Source organism: Tamandua tetradactyla, chromosome 9 (genome assembly GCF_023851605.1).
Source record: "Tamandua tetradactyla isolate mTamTet1 chromosome 9, mTamTet1.pri, whole genome shotgun sequence".
NCBI classification, from domain to species: Eukaryota; Metazoa; Chordata; class Mammalia; order Pilosa; family Myrmecophagidae; genus Tamandua; species Tamandua tetradactyla.
The window spans coordinates 40478719-40498485 of record NC_135335.1 but is presented as its reverse complement, the minus strand read 5'-3'; the positions used below and the strand labels follow the sequence as shown (position 1 = coordinate 40498485).

General features: G+C 53.4%; 1 protein-coding gene across 1 annotated transcript; it reads right to left on the bottom strand.

Annotated features, from left to right (window-relative positions):
- Positions 1-813: 813 nt before the first annotated feature.
- OXTR (oxytocin receptor) lies at positions 814-18189 on the bottom strand. The gene is made up of 2 exons (XM_077115101.1): positions 17259-18189; positions 814-1061 (listed from the first exon to the last, which is right to left on the bottom strand). Exons 1-2 carry the CDS (start codon positions 18187-18189, stop codon positions 814-816), a joined length of 1179 nt encoding a protein of 392 aa, XP_076971216.1.
- Positions 18190-19767: the final 1578 nt, after the last annotated feature.

Below are 19767 nucleotides of genomic sequence, written 5' to 3'. Positions count from 1 at the left end.
GTGTACAGAAATACAAGTGGTTTTTTGTATATTGATCTTGTATCCTGCAACCCTGCTGAACTTTTTATTCTAATAGAGCTTTTAGTGGATTTCTTAGGATCTTGTATGTATAATATACACAAAATCATGCCATCTGCAAGTTGAGGGTTTTACTTCTTCCTTTCCGAACTGGATACCTCTTATTTCCCTTTCTTGCCCAATTATTTCTTAAACACTGACTTCTTAAACATTTTTAATCCGAGTTTTGATCAGCAACCTCTACCAGATGGTCTCCTAGGATAATCAGCTCCTCGGACACGCTGGTATCCAAGGATGCTCGGGTTTCTCCACTCAAAGGCAAAAGCACGCTGAGGTCGAGAGGACATCAGCACTGCTCTCTCCACCTGAGGACCCATTCTCACCCTCACCGCAAAGCTCAGAACACTGGGCTTCCTGGCAATCCTCTACTTACCATCCTTCACAAGATCCCAGAATAAAGGAGTAAAAAGATATTAGAGTGAAATTACAGGTCTAGGTAAAATTCAACCCCCTACTAGCCAAGGGTAGCAATGGGGTCATGGTGGCAGAAGTTCTTATGGGAACCCAGGGGAGATCCAGGGGATGGTCTGATGACCGAGTCACTCTACTGTCTTCCACCATAGAGACCACTCCCAACCAAACTCACAATCCCCCCTTCCCTCCTCAAGCTGCCCCAAAGTGTGAGGGATACAGGCTGATAGGTACCTTACACACAGACGTCCATGGCCACCAAGGGGCGGACTGTCCAGGTCAGCACAATCCGAACCTTGGGAGGCAGTCTGGACCCAGGTGGGGTCACACCATGGACGGCTGGGAGCAGCTCCTCTGGCTGGAGCTGCGACGGCTCAGGACAAAGGTGGATGAGTTGCTTTTCTTGCTGACGCTTGTGTCTCCTGGTCGGTTGCCCTTCAGGTAGCTAGAGGAGCAGCAGAGGAAGCGCTGCATGAGTTCATGGAAGAGGTGGCCTGTGAAGAGCATGTAGATCCAGGGGTTGCAGCAGCTGTTGAGACTGGCCAGGAGCATGGCTATGATGAAGGCTGAGGCTGAAGGGCAGGGGTGTGGGAAGAAAGGAGAAAAGGCATTATTACTGGAGCATCCCTGAGATGCCAAGGCTTCCATCCCAATCTGACTTACCCATTGCTTCCTGAGCCTACATCCAGTACCAGGTGCTGGTCACTAAAGGGCAACTAAAGTGGCAAAGTTTGCTCCCGTCACTATCCTTGCTCGGGGTGGTGATGGAGGTAGAAAGGGGTGTTTAGCTTGCCTCTCAAGCCCTCGCAGGCTCAACTAAGCCCTGGAACTCTCCCTGCCCTTCTTCTCATAGGAAGCGTCCCTCAGCAAGAACATACTTGTCAGAGCTCCCAGTTCACCATCATTCATACAGCTAGTATTGAGTCCAAGGTCTGTCCACCCAAGGTTTGCATTCAGCCCCACCAATGATGAATTACTTTAGCTCCCCAAGTTCCTGTTTCCTAACATTTACATGGGGATGACAATAGTACCCAACCTTCCCAGGAATGCTGGAAGGACTCAAGAGTGGCTGGTACACAGTAAGTGCCCAATAAGTGGCAGCTCTATCACTCCCACATGCCAGGCACCCAGCTAGGCACTAAGGACCCAAAAATACACCGGACCAGAGAGTAGAATTGTGATATGGGTTAGGTGGGTGTGCCAAGGAGAGGGCAACCCTGAAAAAGAATCATGGGTGCCACACAGAAGGGGGAGACCTCACTGAAGGATGCTTTTGAGTGTTCCAGGCAAAGAACAGGAGGATGGAGGGTGCCCTGGGCAGAAAAAAATGGCTCAGGCAGGAAAGAGTCTGGTGTCTCCACCAGGGGTACAATTTAAAGTGTATCTGGGAGGCCACCCCCACAGGGCACTACCTCAGGATAACAATAGGATTTCCATGGGGAAAAAAGAATGACACTAAAAATTATCTGAGGCAGTGTGCAAAAGATATTATATCAAGGATTTATTGAGTTTCAGCCAAAGGATCAGAAATCAACTTCAGGACATATAGTTTGTCACAAATTCAAGCTTCAATGGGGGAAGGAAAAGATCCTAATCCCAGATACTCCAAGCAGAGGAGAAAGAAATCTGGGTTCCTTTCAGGGGTCTTAAAGCTGGTAAACTGCAGACATCTCCCTCCAAAAGTGACACTGAGGCCACATCTCCAGAAACCCTCAGGGAAACCAGGACTCTGTGTGTAGCAATAGTCCTTCTGAGTGAAGGCAACCTCAAGAAGCCTCAGGAAATCCACCAGTCTTATGTCTTTTTTGCAAAAAAAAAAAATTTACAATACATTGCTCCAACATTCAAGAACTAAGTCCAGGGAAATACTCCTCACTGGAGACACTAGAGCTATGAGATGTAGACCCAAACCTCAATGCAGAGATGTCCATAACCTGTCTTCAAGCACCGAAGGCAGAAGGGCTATAAATCTGAGACAGCGGTTCTCAAAGTGGATCCTCAGATCAATAGGATCTAATTGATCAGAAACGCAATTTCTCAGGCCCCATCTGAGAACTACGGAACCAGACCCTTGGGGTAGGGCGGGGCTTACAACTTGCTTTAACAGGTAATTCTGACACACACTCAAGTTTGAGAACTACTGATCTAAGTAATTGGTGCACCTTTTAGAAGAAAAGCAAACAACAACAAATAAAAAGCAAAAATTTTGCAAAAGAGAATTTTTAGAAAGTAAAGGAGGGGAACTAAATCCTTAGGCTAAAATAATAACAAAGAATGGAAATGTGAAAGGAAAAAAAAAACAATATTACTGAATCCCTTGCTTTCTATAAAACAATGAAAGAACTTTGCTTTGATTTGATGGGTAAGACGATAAATCTAGTTTTAGGAATTTTTGGTGACATATTTCACCAACAGAATGAAAATCACCAACAATGACTCAAATAGGATGTCTTCAAAATCATAATTAAAATGATAAAAGAGGCAAATCAACACGTAAACCTCAAAAGAAAAGAAGGCATTGAGAAGTAAACTATCAGCCACAAGAAGAATGCAGGTGGAAAGAGCTGTGAATTGGGAGAAAAGAGAGTATCAAGAATGAAGCTAAGGCTTGGTCTCCAACGCACCAAATTTTACCTAGCTGTATATAATTATACGGCATAATCTTATCTGTTCATTCAAGCTACTTTATACTTGGCTGTTTTAACTTTTCTATCCTATTAAAAAAAATGCTACATAAACATCAACACACACAGAAAAGAACAGTTAATTAATTCCTAAGTAGCAATGTTTTTCCAAGTTGGCTGGAGGCCTCTGGACTGTAAACAGCACCTCTGCCCCCACCTGGTGGCTGCAGATGAAAATGATTAGGTTGGCCCAGCTCCTTGGGGGATGAATAAACTTCTCCAGGCTGAGCCCACTTGCCTTAAGCCACTAAATGCTGAGGGTCTATTTGGATGTTTTTAATTTGGCAACACCCTAATCAAAGATATGAGCCCCCAGGGGTGGAATGTCAATCCTCCACAATCAGCTGAAATGAGAACAACTTGGAAATAAAAAAACAGGTACCCTGGAGGACAACTTCACATGGAGCAATGTAAGTGATGGAGCAATGTAAGTGAGCATGTAAGGGAGAAGGTCTAGGAGCATTCAGGGACTGCCAAGAAGGCAAGAGGAAGAGAAGGGAGGTTTCACCGGGAGAAGAGGCTAGAAAGATCGTTTAAAATCAAGCTGAGGAGGGTCCTGGGTCCAGGCTGAGTGTGAACTTTACTCTAGAGTAGTAAGTCATGAGCAATGGGGAGCCACGGATGGTTTCTGAGTAGGCGAGTGCTCGACTCCACCTCAACCTGCTTTCTGCACTTACTGTTTCTTGTCTAGGTCACACATTGCCTTTCTGGCAGCTAGAAAGGCTTCTCAGGATTACAGAGGAGCCAGAAAAGAACAAAGCACATAAAATACTGTCCTTGCATTTCACAGTGCCATTTCCAGTACTGTGTGACAAACACCAGCAAAGCCGACCATGGCAATCACCATCCAAGCTTGCACGTTTCAAAGCAGCCATCATTTCCATTTTATACATGTGGAAAAGGAAGTGGCTTCCCCAAGGGCACATGCAGCAAGTTATTAGGTATAATGAAGCCTCAAAGAAATGAAACTTTCCATGATTCTGGGCACTTAATAACAGTAAATACTCAATAAAGCATAGCTATTGTCATTTCTACAAAGATGAGTGAGTGTGCAATAAATTTGTGTTATTTTTCTTTTCAATAGCAAAGTTAGAGCCAACATGTGCAAAACTAGGGGCCAGGTTGCTTCCTGGGCTGGAATCTGAGCCAGCCCAGGGTGGGGCACACAGCATTGGGCCCACCAGCTGAGCTTCTGGAAGCCTCACTGCCATAAGGCCCTGTCTGCTCTCGGTGACCCTTGGGCCAGACCACATGGCCAAGAAGGTCAGCTTTTATACGCAGATTCTTGTACTGGCTCAGAAGCTTCCACTTCCAGCACTGATCGGCCCTTTTCAGTTAGCTTGTAATTTTCTGGTGGATTTCAGCAGTTTAAAAGGATGGGCCATTTTGGGGAGGACAAGGTGGGTGTATGGATTCCACAAAGACAAGGAAGGGATGGGGGCAGAAACAAAAAAGAAATTACCTATTGTATCGGAATGCCTTTATTTTATTCTATCTAACTGGGGCCCTTTGCAGGCTCCTACCTGAGAACACCTGCTCTTTCCCTGCAGATTCCAGGTATCAGATCTCTGGCAAAGTGCTGAGATCTGTTTTAGCTCACGCACTAGCCTGGACATCACAGCTTGGAGAAACTGCTGTTTCCCTACACCTTAATTCATCCCCTCTCCTTTCTGCTCACCTGCAAATTCTGGTGAATTGCAAACGGCTCTCCTGGTGTTTGTCTACGCTGAAATCCTTACCACGTCTGTCTTCTTTCAAAAAACATCCACTCCCTGGATAACTACATTGACAGGCACTTATTGAACAGGTGAATTAGACTGGTGCCCATCCTCATGCTAGGTCTAGCAGGTTTGCAGTGGGTGCTGTGGTGCCCCACCCAGATACCCCTTTGGGAGACAGCATTTGTGCCCCAAGCTGGCTGCTGAATTCCCCAAGCCTCAGGGAACTGCCTTGGCCAGAGAGAGCTGCCCAAGGCAAGGGGGATGCCCTGTCCCCAGGGACAGCCCGCATCCAATGACTGATCACAACAAATAGACAAAATCCTGGCCCCCTTGCCTTAATTTGGATGTCTATGAAGGGCCATCCAGCTCCCCAGCTCCTTCGGAGAGGGGCTGAGGCCTCTGCCACAGCTGCATCGCAGCCCAGCTTCTCTCCCTGCTCCCTCCTGCTTCCCTTGTGGCCTCGCTGGATCTGATAAACTCCCTCATAGTCTGTTTCCTGGGAAGCCTGACCTCGGACAGGGCAGGTTAATGGCTTATGTGTATACGGTGAGTATGCAGAGCTGTACCTCACCAACCACCATACACCCAGTGGGTGTGGAACAGGTGAGGACGCCACATAATGACAGCCCACGGGAAGTTTCAGCTCACTTTGGTTGGGCAGGAAGGGGCCATCGGGAGAGTAACTCAGCAGAAGAGGAAGCTTGGAAGCCATCATAAAACATGCAAACTTCTCTAGGCAGGGAGAGGTCCGGAGTGGGGGCATTCCTGAGAGCAATGAGCCCATGCAAAGGCACAAAGATCCAAAAGGATCAGGGCCTCTAAGAAGCTCCGAGCAAGTCTGGGTCCAGGCAGTGGGTGAGCTGAGCTGTAGGTGGGAGCCAACGCTGCAGAAGGCTTTCAATACCGCAGGAAGAACTCTGAGCTTTAGCATACAGGCCACAGGAGCCAGCGCTTTTTAAAGCAAGGAAAAGACACGATCGGAAATTCCTCTGAGAAGCTTCCAAGCCAGAAGGGGAAAGAAAGAGAAACAGACGACGCTCCTCCTAGTTTCCCGCGTACCGACATTCTCTCTCTTCCATGGGGTCCCCAAGGGCTCAGACTACCCCCCCCCACCGGGTCCCCTGCCACATTGTACACAGAGCAGAGAGATGACAAGGCCCGTGCAGAGGAAGGCAGGACCCACCCAGCACAGAAGCATGGGGTCAGGTGGCAAACCAAGCCATTCAGAGAGGACACCCAGGCACCCAGGAAAGCACGGACTCCAAGGTGGGGAGGGAGAAACCAGGGACACAGGAGTCGGAGGCAAACAACGGGGCTCTGAAACCCCCCCCCACCTGCCCTTTTTCTGAGCCATATTTACAGTATGTCTTAGTTTCCTTGTCTGTAAAGCACAGGTGACACTCACAAGGTCATCAGAAAGGGGGAAAAGAGTGCAAAAGGGTTTTGTGAGTAGCAAAGACATATTTGAGTGTTTATTTTTAATAATGGACATGAGTGATGATCAACTGCAGTAGTTTTTTTTAAGTTCTAAGTTCTGGGGACTCCTGATCCCAGGGCAATTAAAGAAAGTGTTTTCTTAACACCTTAAACACACACACTCTCTCTCTCTCTCACACACACACACACACACACACACAGCCCTGGGGTTACAGAGCAAGAAAGGAACTCTGGAGAGTCCATTTTGGGAAAACTTGTTCTGTCAGTGAGGTGAGAAACCCAAAAGGGAAGGTTGCTTCAACCCTGGGTCGGGGCAGGATTTTAGGGTCTTCGCATGAAAAGTCAGTTCTTCTAATCATGCTTCTCCCACCGGCCTACGGTCAGCACCTCCCACCGCCAACGGGGTAGGGACTGCGGACCCAGCACTGCAGCGCTGTCCGGGCGGATCCTTCCGGGAAGGAAGAGAAGGCGAGTGGGGGGCGCTGGTCCAGGGCTGGGCCCTCACACCTGCCTGCCCCGGTCCCACCCAGCCTCGCACCTGTGCCGGGCGGGAGGTCGGCCTTCCATCCTTCCTCTCCTGCCGCTTCCATCTGTGCCTTGGGCAGGGACCTCAGCTACCTGCCAAGGCCCTGCCCTCCAGGAAAGAGGGATCAGAGCAGTGGCAGGGCTGGTGGGCGCAGGGCTGGGGAGGTGGGGGGATGCTTCAGTGAGGTCTGCTCAGGCCTCCAGGGATACGAGCAGTGCCAGGAGCAGGTCACCTGCCCTGCAGCCCTGCAACCCTGCCTCCAGGAGACGAGAATCAACGCTGGATTTCTACCCAGAAGCGTGATTCATGGAAGGGTGGGAGGCAGAGGTGCTGCCATGGGTGAGCGCTCCGTCCCATCACTAGCCTGGTCTTGCTTGGGGCCCAAGAACTCCCCTGCTCCAGTTTCCCGGCACCCCTTTGGCCTGGTCAAACAAAGCCCAAATTAGCCCCGAGCAGCTGATGGGCAGCTGGCCACAGTCTCCTGAGCTGTTTAGTTCAGGAGTCAGGGAACGGGTTTCACAGGCAATTCAAAGGCATATCTGAGTCAAGTCAAGCTTATCAGCGTTGATAAGAGGCCCTCTCCCTCCTAGCATGGGCCTGCTGGAACAAGACATCTCCACCCCTCCCCATGCCACCCCCCAGGGGCTCGGGAATTCCGTTCTAATCCCTTATAGGGACTGCGTGGGGATTTGGAACCCAAGGCCTTAACAAGGCTTTTCTTTGACAAATCATTTTAGAATTTATGCTTATAGAAAGTTTGAATCCTGCTGTATATTACAAGATGCCTTCTTTGGAAAGAGCACAATTTTACAAAATTGGGATTGTTCTAAAAACGACAGATGTAAGGCCATCCCATGAACATAAAGCAGGGATTAAGTGTGCAATTTGTAGGCTACAGAGCTTCGGGTGGGCTCCTATCATGTTGCTGCTCAAATCTGGAGGCACAGTCACTGGGCCAGGTCTAAGGAATAGTTACAACTAGAAGCAAATGATCACTGCAAAATCAGCCCTTCCTTACCCTGAGGGGAACCACAAACAATATGGGCCACACGGGTAAAAGCAAACAGTGGGTTTTGGTAAAGAGGTAATGTATGAAAGCCGGGCTACTCAAAGTGTAGTCACCGCACCAGCTGCATCGGCATCGCAGGGAGGCTCGTCAGAAACACAGACCCTTGGACTCCTACTCCCGGCTCCTGAGTCAGAATCTGCATTTTAACCAGACCCCCAGGTGGTTCCTCAAATTAAACTTTGAGAAGCATCCCTCCAACTGGCTCACATTGTATAGAAAGGAAACAGGGGGACAGATAAAGTTACTGTCCGACAATCTCAACATGGAATGTCCAGCTGCTTCTTTGAACAGCCAGCTCCTACTCATCCCTCAAAACCCCTTTCAAATGTTGCTTCCTCTCTGAAGCCCTCCTGATTTTCCCAGAGAGACAGAATTAACTAATGTTTCCTCAGGGCATTCACCCTACCTGATAAGTAAATACCTCTATTACAGCATCATCTTATCATAGAACTGTTAGTTATGTTTTATACTCCTCTGTTGGGGACTGTGTCTCTGTCTTGGTCACTGGTACACAGCCTGGAAAATAAGGGGAGTTCAGTAAGGTACTGACCTGAACTGAAGCATGAAATTAGCAGACAGGCCATCCTGATAAACTCGCCACCATCACCAGCATGTTGGCAAGACAAAAAGACAATTTCCCTGCTCAGTGGAAGGAGTAGGCCTCCTAACAAGATGACTGGACCAAATGCAATTCTCTCCAGGGAAATGATGTCCACACTCAGCTCTCAAGATCAGGTGGGAGACAAAGAAACAGAATGAGCAAGAGTGACCCTCGACCTGTGAGGCACAGGCCAGGGGAGCAGAGGCCTGTCACTAAGACCTCCAGCCCAAGGGCAGGATGCACTGGCTCCCAGGGGAGCACAAAGGGAGGGGCTGGCAGAGGCTGCCTCTCAGTGGTCTCACCCAGGACCACAGAACTATAACTGGCCTGGGAGCTGGGGCACGAAGGACACCCTCCTGCCCACCTCTCATGCAAGAACCCCTGCCAGGGCACTTCCAAAACCCAGAGCTGGAGCCTCCCAGCTGGCCTTTTGCAGGGGGTTCTTCGAGCCAAGTCTCAGCTCCTCCTTACCTCCCTGAGCTCTTGCTCTCAGCTTCCTTGGGCTTGGGGAACTCCCATCCACCCCTCATCGTGCCCCTCCCACCCACACATATAAACTGCAGCCCCTTTGTGAAACCTCCAAAATGCCTCCTATCCCTGCACTTAAAACCACTCCCAGCCTCCTCACCCCAGCCCTGTCTGCACCGCCTTACTTCAGGACCTTGACACTTCTCCAAGCTTCTCTCTTTATTTTCAGGCAGATGTTTATTGAGCACTTCCTATGAGCTCATTTCAGCCTCCCCACAACCTAAGGCCTAGTCTTAACCCCAGAAACATGCAAACACACACACACACATACACATACACACACACACACACACACACACATGCCAACATCATGCCTGCTGATGGCCCTACCTGCTCAGCACTCTGGGTTCCAAGCCCAGGCCCAGCCATCGGCCAGGTGATTGAGCCTCCCTGAGTGCCAGGGAGGCTCAATCGCCCGGCCAATGTCCACAGGTAGAGACTGGCAGACCAGGGCACAGTGCAGGCTGAGCGGCAGCTGAGCTCCCAGGACCATCACCTGCCCCCAGCGGGGAAGGGCCCTGGCGCAGCTGCCACTCCATGAGTACACCTCAAGGTGACACGATCCTGGCAGGAACTGGAGGCATCTCTTCTAGTGGTTTGTGGGTACAGCTGGCACTCGGTGACCAGCCTCGGCCTGAGTCACCCACTGCTGTTGGCCATGGGAAGACAGGTGGAGAACTGGAGACAGCTCCTAGCAAACTCCTCACTGGAGCACGGCAGACCCAAGATCGGGCTTTATGGACAGGCGCCTTGGAGACACCCAGTAACTGTCTGTGGAATGAATGTGTTGACATTCAGCATGCCGGAAGGGAGAGACCCAGCTGGGGGGAATGGAGCACTTCATGAATGGGGGCACTGAATGAGGCTGCTGTATCCAGCTGCTCAGGCTGTGGGCTGCACAGCTCCTGGGAGCGCCGTTCTAACAGACAGTGGAGTAAATGGCACCCCAGGGGTGGTGCCATAAAGCCACCCTGGCTTTGGATCTGGGCTTCAAAGGTTGGATCTCCACAGAAGAGAGTGGAGGTGAGCATCGCCGTGGTGGCAACAGGTGCAATGGGAGCAAAGCAGAAGGAACTCGTGGGAAGCAGTGAGCTCTCAGGCCAGGCTGGGGGTGGACCAGGCAGGCTGGCTGGAGCCCAGGGCAGAGGGATCATCTAGGGTGCATTCATTTTTTGAGTATGGGTCCAGCCCAGGTCTACGTAACAGATGAAACATGTTCTCAACCAGGGACGAGTTTGCCCCTCAGGGGACATTTGGCAATGTCTAGGGACATGGTGGGAGGTCATGGCTGGGAGGGAGGTGATAATAGCATCAAGTGGGGACAAGCCAGGGGTGCTGCTAAATATGCTATGATGCCCAGACAGTGCCCCTAACACCCACTCTACAAAGATCATGTGGCCACAGGTTGAGAACCTGGCCCTAAACCAAGAAGGCGATACTGGGAAGAGAACAGAAAGTACCTGGAGGAGAGCTATCCTGCAGCTCAGGCGGTGGGATCTGTGGGGTGCCTGGGGAGGGGTCAGAGGGGCCTGGGCTTAGAACCCAGACTGCTGAGCAGGTAGGGCCCTCAGCAGGCATGATGTTGGCGTGTGTGTGTGTGTGTGTGTGTGTGTGTGTGTGTGTTTGCATGTATTCCAGTGGAAAGAACCCAAAATGTTGGAACCTTGGGGCCAGTGGAGTGCAGAGCCTTCGATGGGTATGACCTAGGAATCAGCTTTTTTTTTTTTTTTTTTTTTTTACATGGGCAGGCACCGGGAAATCAACCCAGTTCCTCTGACCTGGCAGGCAAGCATTCTTGCCTGCTGAGCCACTGTGGCCCCAGGAATCAGCTTTTTATCAAGCGCCCCAGGAAATTCCGAGGGAGAGGGTGGTGCAGCATCCTTGAAAACTGGATGCCTGGGGTGGAGGGTAACGGAGTCCGTCAGTCCCTGGTGTGAGGTGATCTGGGTTCAAATCCCAGCTCTACCACTTACCCAAGAGTGAGGTGGAGCAGCTCATCCCTCACTAACCTGGAAAATGGGGACAATGCCCCCTTGCCTGGCTGTGTTTGGGTGAGTATCAGGGATGATGGGGAGGGGTCCGGCACACAGTTGACACTCAGTAAAGGGTGGCTATTGCTATCAGCAAGCCCAACACCTCACCTGTTCTATCATGAGCGACCACCCTTCTTGCTCAGATGGGAATGACCGAGGCCCAGATGATCAGGAGACAGGCCCCAGGTCCACCCACATCACACATGTGGCAACAAGACCAGGCCACTGAAGGGGGCTCTTGCCACTTCCCATTGCTATCTCTGGGGGTGGGGGTGGGTAAAGGGGACTCTGGCAGGCAGGGCCTGATACCCAGGGTCTAGGAGAGCTCAGTTCAAAGCCTCACCCATTTCCAGCATCCAGTGAGGGTCATGGGTTCGTTCTGCTTCCGACAGCTGCCAGTGCAAGGCGGTGGGGTCATCAGGGGGTTGGCCGCTCAGACAGCACTGACCATGCCAGACCCCTGCCCCACGTGCAGCTCAAATGCTCTGGGGACTGTGACGCAGGCAGGGGCAGGCCTGCTCCACTAGCCACTCTGCCCCGTCTCCCACACCCCCACCTCTTCCCCAACCCACCTGTCCATCTATCAAAAGGGGAAAAACAAGGGTGGGCCATGGTGGCTCAGCAGGCAAGAATGCTTGCCTGCCATTGCAGAGGACCTGGGTTCGATTCCCGGTGCCTGCCCATGTTAAAAAATGGTTCTTAAAAAGGGAAAAACAGGCAGCAAAGCCTCACCTAACAGATCTTGGGTGCGTGCTTATTAATCAAACCTTCGGGGAGGAGGTGCAGACGTGGGTGGGGAGGGGATAGAGGGCAGTCACCTTGGGGCAGAAACCCAAGGAGTAAACGTTAACATTAATCGAGAGCATAAAAGAACTCACAACTGCTTAATCAGACCACAGTGTGGTCCTTAACTGCCCATCTCGTTGGCCCCAGGAGGGCCAAACTTGGCAGCCTCCCGTGTCCTGAATGAACAATCTGCCAGGTTTCCTGCTACCTCACCTTCCCCTAAGGCTCTCCAAGTGTCTGGTTGAGAAGAGCAGCACCCCCCACCCCCTGGAGCCCGGCCCAGCCACACATCCCATTGCCCAGCGTCCCTGGAAAGGCGAAAGGCGAGGCAGTGGGCTACACCGGGGCCCACAGGAACAGAAAGGGGCTGGGAAGCTCATTTTACAGATGGGGAAATGGTTAAAGCCAGCTCTCCCGTGCGCTGCATGCTTCCTCCTGCTCTGACAGACGTTTGGTTACCCCCCAGTGACGGGTTACTCACTTCTTTGCCAGGGAGCCAGTACTGATGGGTGGCTGCTCAGAAAGTCCTTATTCCTACTGAGTGGTACTCTACACACCCAGCCCTGCCCCACCTCGGGCTCCCTGCTGCTCCCACGGTCCACACATTTGCTCTACAAGCACTGGCCAAGCTCCCCACGGGAGACACCAGTGAGTAGGGCAGCAGGAGCCCTGCCATGACAGACCTCATGGTCCACCCCTCCGGCTGTACTGAGCTCCTTTTCCACATACAATGGCCTATTTTCTTGTAGGCTCCAGCTTCCAACACCCACTCCCCTCCACCTAAGCTCTGGGAGAAAAATATCTATCTCCTCCATCAGGAAAAACTGCCAAGATTCTCAAGGTCAAACTTTTAAAAAGCAGAAAGGGACAGGGGGAGATAGAAAGAGAAGCATGGCATGGGTCACATGCACCCCAGGTGCCATGGGTACATATAATCTTCACAGCAAACCCAAGAGGTAGGCTGTGCTGTTTCCACTGTACAGAGGGGGAGCTGAGGCTCAGAGAGGATGAACAACTTGCTCAAGGACACACAGGAAAAAACGGCAGAGCAGGCACTAAATGCAGGCCAGCCCAAGCCTGGGGAGGGGGAGCTCCCACCCCCTGCTCTTTGCCTGCACAGTCCTGGGCTTCAGCCAGGCCCGGAAGGAGACTCTGGTCCTCTATAAAGTGGAGGTTCTGCCCTTTCTCGTGATCTTTTCTCCTTTTAGTGGATTCTGAAAGATACATATGGCTCATCTATGATGTAGGAGTGAGATTATCATTTTGTCTCATTCTTAAACTTCTCCTCCAGGCTCCCAGGGAGCTGAGAGCAGCAGACAGATGGGAGCTACACTTGGCCCTCTGGTGTGGACAGGCAGCTCCCTGCACCCCGTGTCCAGCCTGCCCCTTTTCTGTTTCACCCCCACCCACTGCAGGGGTCATGTCATGAGGGAGATGCTGCAAGGGGAAAACTAGGGACAGAAATTCAAATGCATCCCAACCGTACCCAAGAAACACCAACAACCCCCCTGAAATACAAACAATCCCACCTTTATCATCACCTGAACTCCCATTTCATCTCTCACCTCTTTCCTCAGAACGCACCTGGGGTCTGAACCCTCGGGATAAGCAGCAAAGCCAGTTCCACCGGGTTCAAGGGAAAAGGCCGGTGCCAAATCTTTGGCTGTGGGGTTTGATTATGAAGGATACATACAGGGCTTGTCCAAGTCTGTGGTGGGATGCAGCATCTCCTCACCCTCTCTCTGCAGGCCTCCTTACCAGACCCACCAAGTCAGGGCCTCCCTGCCACCCCCAGAGTCACCTGGCTGCTTTGAAGGGGAAACTGCGTTAAATCACTAAGAGGCTTCACTTTGTTTTTTCTCCTCTCGTTGTTTTCTCTCTTGAACAGTGGGAATACTGAAAGGGAGAGTTTTCCTCTTTGCTTTGGCTCTTGTGAACCTCAGAATTACATGCACAGCTCGCCTCTCCACACAGAACTTTTATCGTTACCATTATTATGATTATTGTAATATTATTTCCCTACCCTTTTTTCCCTTTCATCCCAGTTTCCTCCTATTTATTTCACCTAGTCATGATACCTAAACTATTCTGCTCCCACCCTCCTCACATTACCTTGGGAACAAGATGAGCTCTAAATTCATAAAGAGAGCACTTGGTAGGAGTGGAGGCGTGTGGGGGAAAGATGTGTTTTATGTAAAGGGGATGTCTGGGACTCAGGAGGGCGTCAGAGAGGGTGAGCACGGAGAGGGACGTCGGGTCTCCTGATGGGCCAGGAAAACTGCCGCCAGGGCAAATGTAACTTCGCCATCCTCTCTGTTATCCTGAGCTGCAGTCGTTTAACAAGCTTCCAGTCGTCCAGAGATTCTCAAGATGAAGCTACTGGCAGGAACAAAGCCCGCGGCTGCCACACTCCTCTGCCTCCACTGGAGGCCCTCTGACCCCTGGGCTTGCCTGAATGATGTCACGCTGTTGGGCCCAAGCTACCCAGACCAACGATTTCACTCCCCAGACAGGCAAGGGCAAGAGGCCTCTCTTGTAAATTCCTGTAGAGCAAAGTGGGGGGCTGTGCATTAATTCCACCCTCCCAATCAAAATCTCTTGTATATCTCCAGCACTTTTCTCCGCAAGAGGTCAGAGAGGCTTGCTGACAGTTCGTATCTCCAAACTGATTGCAATTTTTATTTCTGATGACCCAGCCTGCCACTTGCCCTCATCCAGACGGATGCCACGTGGGCACAGGACAGATGTTCTGGCTGAGCCACATCTGCCCCACAGCCCTGAGGCCAGGCACGCCCAGGCCAGGAGGGTGCCCGGAGCCCCAGCCCTGTCCCCTGCACCCGCTGGGTCTCACACCTGGCCAGGGCTCGGGCTCCGGCCACACGCTGGCTACTGTACCGCAGCGGCAGTGCCTGGACCACCCTGCCCCTGTGGTGTGCATGTGTATCCTTCTCAGAGCACCCACAGAGAACCCTGAGGAGGCCAGGAGAAGACCAGAGCTCCCTATGTGGCATCCACCCTTCCCTCTGAATTAGCAAGCAGCAACGCTGATGGCCCATTGAACTCCAGCAGGAGCCCTTCTCTGCGGAAGGTCCCACCGCTGGAAAGTCCCCAGAAGACCGGTGGTCTCTACTTTAGCTGAGGGTTCTTTCTTTTCCTTCCTTCCTTCCTTCCTCCCTCCCTCCCTCCTTTCTTTTTCTTTCTTTCTTCCTCCCTCCCTCCCTCCCCCCTTCCTTTTTCTCTCTCTCTCTTTCTTTCTGTTTTATATATTAAGATGGAGAAGTGAATTATTTGATGTACTTTCAAAGTGTAGAAGAAAAATCTAAACTTCATTTAGCAAGTATGACATGTACCGACCATACGATCTCATTCTTTAGGGAGCAGAGAAAGTGTGAGAAAGGGAAGAGCAGGTGAGAAGGCTGGGAAACAGGAAGCCGCCTCTATAGGGTGGAGGAAGGAAGAGGGGCAGGGGAAAGAAGGAGAAAAAATACTAGGACTCACAGAACAGGAGAGGTGACTGGACTGCAGAGAGAGGGGGGCAGAAACCAGAATATCTGTGGAGTGAATGAACTGAATGCTGAAATATTCTCACGCTAAAAGTGAGAAACTAACCATCAAAGAGAGAAAAGGGGTTTTCACCCAAAGCCCGATGCTGCTGAGGGCTGGAGGGAGCATTAGACCCCAGGTCTCCCCAGGATTTCTGGTCTTACAACCTCAGTGGTTGCAGTTTGAGGTCCTTAAGACCTCTTAGGCTCCTGCCCAGGCAATAGGTGTGGCTGCCTTGTTGAGACATGTTCAGCACTCCCTAGTCATGGACCCTTCAAAGAAGCCTAGCCCGAAGAAAACACTGTGGTCAGGAAACCCAGCTCTACTTGCAGCTCAGCCTCTGACTGTGTGCTGTGACTTGCTGTGTGATCTGGGGCAAGTGGCTTCACCTCTCTGGGCCCCAGGACATGCTCTGTTCTGTGTGGCCAGGATGAAACCACCCTGGTCTTGCTGGGTTCTCACAGCAATCTTTGCCTAGCACGCTCTGGGTCTGGCATACCACAGGCACTCAATAAATAATGAATGACTAGTACCCCAGCCACTTAGGCAAACCCTGGGCAAATTGGGAGAGTTCAGTAAAGTCAGAAGTCTATGGTCTGGGGAAGAGAGTAGAACAGTTATCAAACTGAATGAAGGCAGCTTGCATCAAAATTCTGGTCTAAGGACAAATAAATAAATAAATAAATTCTGGTCTATTTCCACTTCAGCTGGGTGGCTGTATTTGAGACTTCTGGGAGCAGCAGAGATTACATCCAGAAACAAGATTTTTTATGGTGTCTCAGGTGCAGAAAGGGATGAAAGAAAACCCCTTGGTCTTTCTTCACAAGCATGCGAGGCCTCCAGCCTCCCAGTATGGTGTCATGTGCTTTCCCTCAAACCAAACCCCGTGTCAGCCATTACTGGCCACCAGCCACCCCTCCTCATTCCAAAGGAGCTTCTGGAATTGGGGGCAGTGGGGAAGAAGCTGCCTAGAGCTTAGTGCCTCGAGGGCAGCTCCCCAGAACCAGCTGCAAACCCCGGAGCTCTATGCATCCCCCAAGCTCCCTCCCCACACATCACCCCATTCTACCCTCTCCTCCGGGGGCCAGGAAGGGGCTGGCAGTCAGGGGACCCCTGCCCACAGACCTGTCTCCAGCCCTTACTTCTGCAGTCCTCCAACCTGAAGGGCACATCTCCCCGCTTCACAAGCACCCAGCCTCCTGGGTCCAACTGGAATACCCCAGCTCAGTTCCCTTTCCTTTCTCCATCCCCAGATGGAGGCCATGTCTCCAGTCCAGTTCCCACTTGCCACCACTAAAGTCGCATCATCCTCCACACACGTGACTCTTCGCCTCCCCTAGATTAGGGGGTCAGGACTCCATATGCCTCCTGACTTAGTGAGAATCACCCACCCTATGCAAACTAGACCCCTGGGATTCAGGCAGACGCCCTAGCTAGGAAAGCCCCTTAAAATGAAAGGCGCTTGAGCCTTACCCCAGTTGGAAACTTACCTCCACCACTCTAATCCCCCAGGAAGGATGCACCACTTGAATGTCAGAGTCCTCGTCCAAAATAATGAACCATGTGCTCCATTGTAGCCCCAGGACTGTGCTAAGGGCTTACCTACAAATCTCTCCTTTCATTCCCCCTGCTGCTTAGGAACAGCTGATACTTTTACCGTTATCGCCATTTTACAGAAGGAAACTCGAGGCACAGGGAGGTTTCATGGCCAAAGTCACCTGACCAGTGACGGTGGAGGCACGACCCAAACTCACCCCTGCCAGATTTCAAATGCCCCTTATCCCTCGAGGGCCCTCCAGCCACCGCGCCCCCTGCTCCCAGGTCCCCCCGCCTGGCGCTACCTTCCTTGGGTGCGTCGGCGTCCCACACGCTCCACATCTGCACGAAGAAGAACGGCGTCCAGCACACGATGAAGGCCAGCACGATGATGAAGGTCATCTTCACCGTGCGGATCTTGGCCTTGGAGATGAGCTTGACGCTGCTGACCCGCGCCAGGGCCGCGCGCCCCCTGCCGCCCGCCGCCGCCGCCGCGCCCTCGGGTCCCTCGGTGGCCGCCGCCGCCGCCGCGGTCTTGAGCCGCAGGTTCTGCCAGATCTTGAAGCTGATGAGGCCGTAGCAGGCGGTGAGGACGATGACGGGCACCACGTAGACGGCGAGCGTGATCCACGTGATGTAAGCCTTGGGCCCCCAGGGCTGGATGAAGACGGCCCAGCAGTCGAAGACGCCGTCGGCCACCTCGCGCAGGGAGAAGATGTGCACCTGCGGCGCGCTGGCCACCAGACAGCCGAGCCACGTGGCGAGCACGGCCAGGCGGTCGGCGCGGCGGCGCAGCGCGCGCAGGGGCTGGCAGATGGCCAGGCAGCGGTCGAGCGACATGAGCAGCAGCAGGTAAGTGGAGGCGAACATGCCCACCACCTGCAGGTACTTGACCAGGCGGCACAGCAGGTCGGGCCCGTAGAAGCGGAAGGTGATGTCCCACAGCAGCTGCGGTAGCACCTGGAACACCGCCACCACCAGGTCGGCGATGCTCAGGTGCTTCATGAAGAAGAAGAGGCGCGAGTGCTTGTGGCGCGTGGTGCGCAGGGCCAGCAGCACGCACGCGTTGCCGCTCAGCGCCAGGAAGAGGATGAGGCACAGCACGGCCACCTCCACCCGTGCCAGGGCCTCGTTGCGCTGCGGCGGGCCCGCGCTGTGGTTGCCCGGGGTCCCCTGCGGCGCCGCGCTCGCGTTCGTCGCCTCGGTGCTCCAGTTGGCGAAGAGGGTACCCTCCATCGCCGCGGCCTCGGTGCGCCCCGGGCCTTCGCGCCCTCTAAGGCGTGGAGCGAGGGGGTGGGGTCCCGACGCCCGGTCCCGGCCTGCGCGGAGGGGCGCCTCGGGCTCTGCTCCGCGAGACCCCGGCGGACGGATGTGCCGGGTCCAAGCCTGGAACAAACCGAGGGCGGTAAGACGCCCGCTCCGGCTCTCTGCGGACGCGCGTGCGGCGCAGCTGTCCCCTCTTCCCGGGAATCCCAAATCGTCTCGAACCCGGGGCACAGCTGCGGGCCTTGGGATCGAGGCGCCTCTTCTAACCCGCTGCAAGAAGGCGGAACCCTCCACCGGACCGCCAGTTCCTTAAGATGCTCAGGCGCTTCCAGGGGCGGAGAAGGGAGCGTCAGAATTAGACGCCCTCCTCCGGGTCTGGGATTCCCACTTCCCCCGGGGGTCCCCAAGTTGACTACCTCTGCCCGGCCGCCGCCTGCGGGACCCCCGACCCGGCCACCTCCCCTAGGAAGCCTTACCCCAGTTACTTCCCCCAGAGACCTCCAAACGGCTACTTCCCTGGAAACCCCCAGCGCAGGACTCCACCTCCTCCCCCACCCCCGTTTCTAAGATGCTCGGCCATCATCCTGAACTTCTGTGACAGCTGCTTCCGGGGACACCCCCCCCGCCCCGAGTCCAACAGTCCCTCCTGGAGGAACCCCTGCCTCAACACCTACCCCCAGGACCCTGCACAGAAACCCGCCGCGGGGACCCTCCCCGGCCCAGCAGCCTCAAAGATTGAGGAACCCGACGTGTGCCTTGGCTCCCCGACAGCCGAGGCTCCGCGCCCCAGTCGTGAGCAGTGACTTTACAATCTCCCGGAGCACACTGCGCGCCTCCAGGGGTGCGGGGGCACCGGGACACCACCACCGCCCGAGGCCCGACGTCCCCACCAGTCCTCGCCACCCGCTCGGCTACCTGCACCGAGTCCGCACTCTGGCCCAAAGTTAGCCCACTGGGGAAGTTGTGCCCCCGCCGTCTGTCCGGAAGACGCGTGCGCTCCCGGCTCAGTGGCTGCCGGCGACTCCCAGTCTGAAACCTTGTTGATCAGTCTCACCCCTGGCACCTCGGCTGGGATCCGGTCACCCGCAGTCCGGCTGGGCTCTGGATGGGGACAGAGGGCAAGCGGGGAGCGCTTGTGGAGGCGGTCAGCGCGCTGACAGCGTCAGGACGCGGCTCCGCCTGCTGGCGGCCGGCTTTTCTGCAGCCCGGGGTGGGGACTGCGCGGTCACACCGGTCCGCTAGGGGACGCAGGAGGCCGGCCGCGCTGCCCTCTTCTGAGCCGGGTTAAAGCGCCCAGCGCTGCCCCAGTAGGGTGACAAACATGTTTATCTCGAAGAGGTTTAAACTGCGAAACGCAGGCAGCTCGTAAATAACCCTCCTGGTTTCTTCCTTTCTTGGTTTGGAAGCTCCTTACTCTCAGGCAAATAGCATGCTTGATTAGAAACGTTTTTCCCGGAGTAGACGGTGATGATGCTACAAAAGCATTTAACTGATACTTCCCAAACATGAGGCTAATTTCAGGGCTTTTTCTTGCAGGAGTCTGATGTA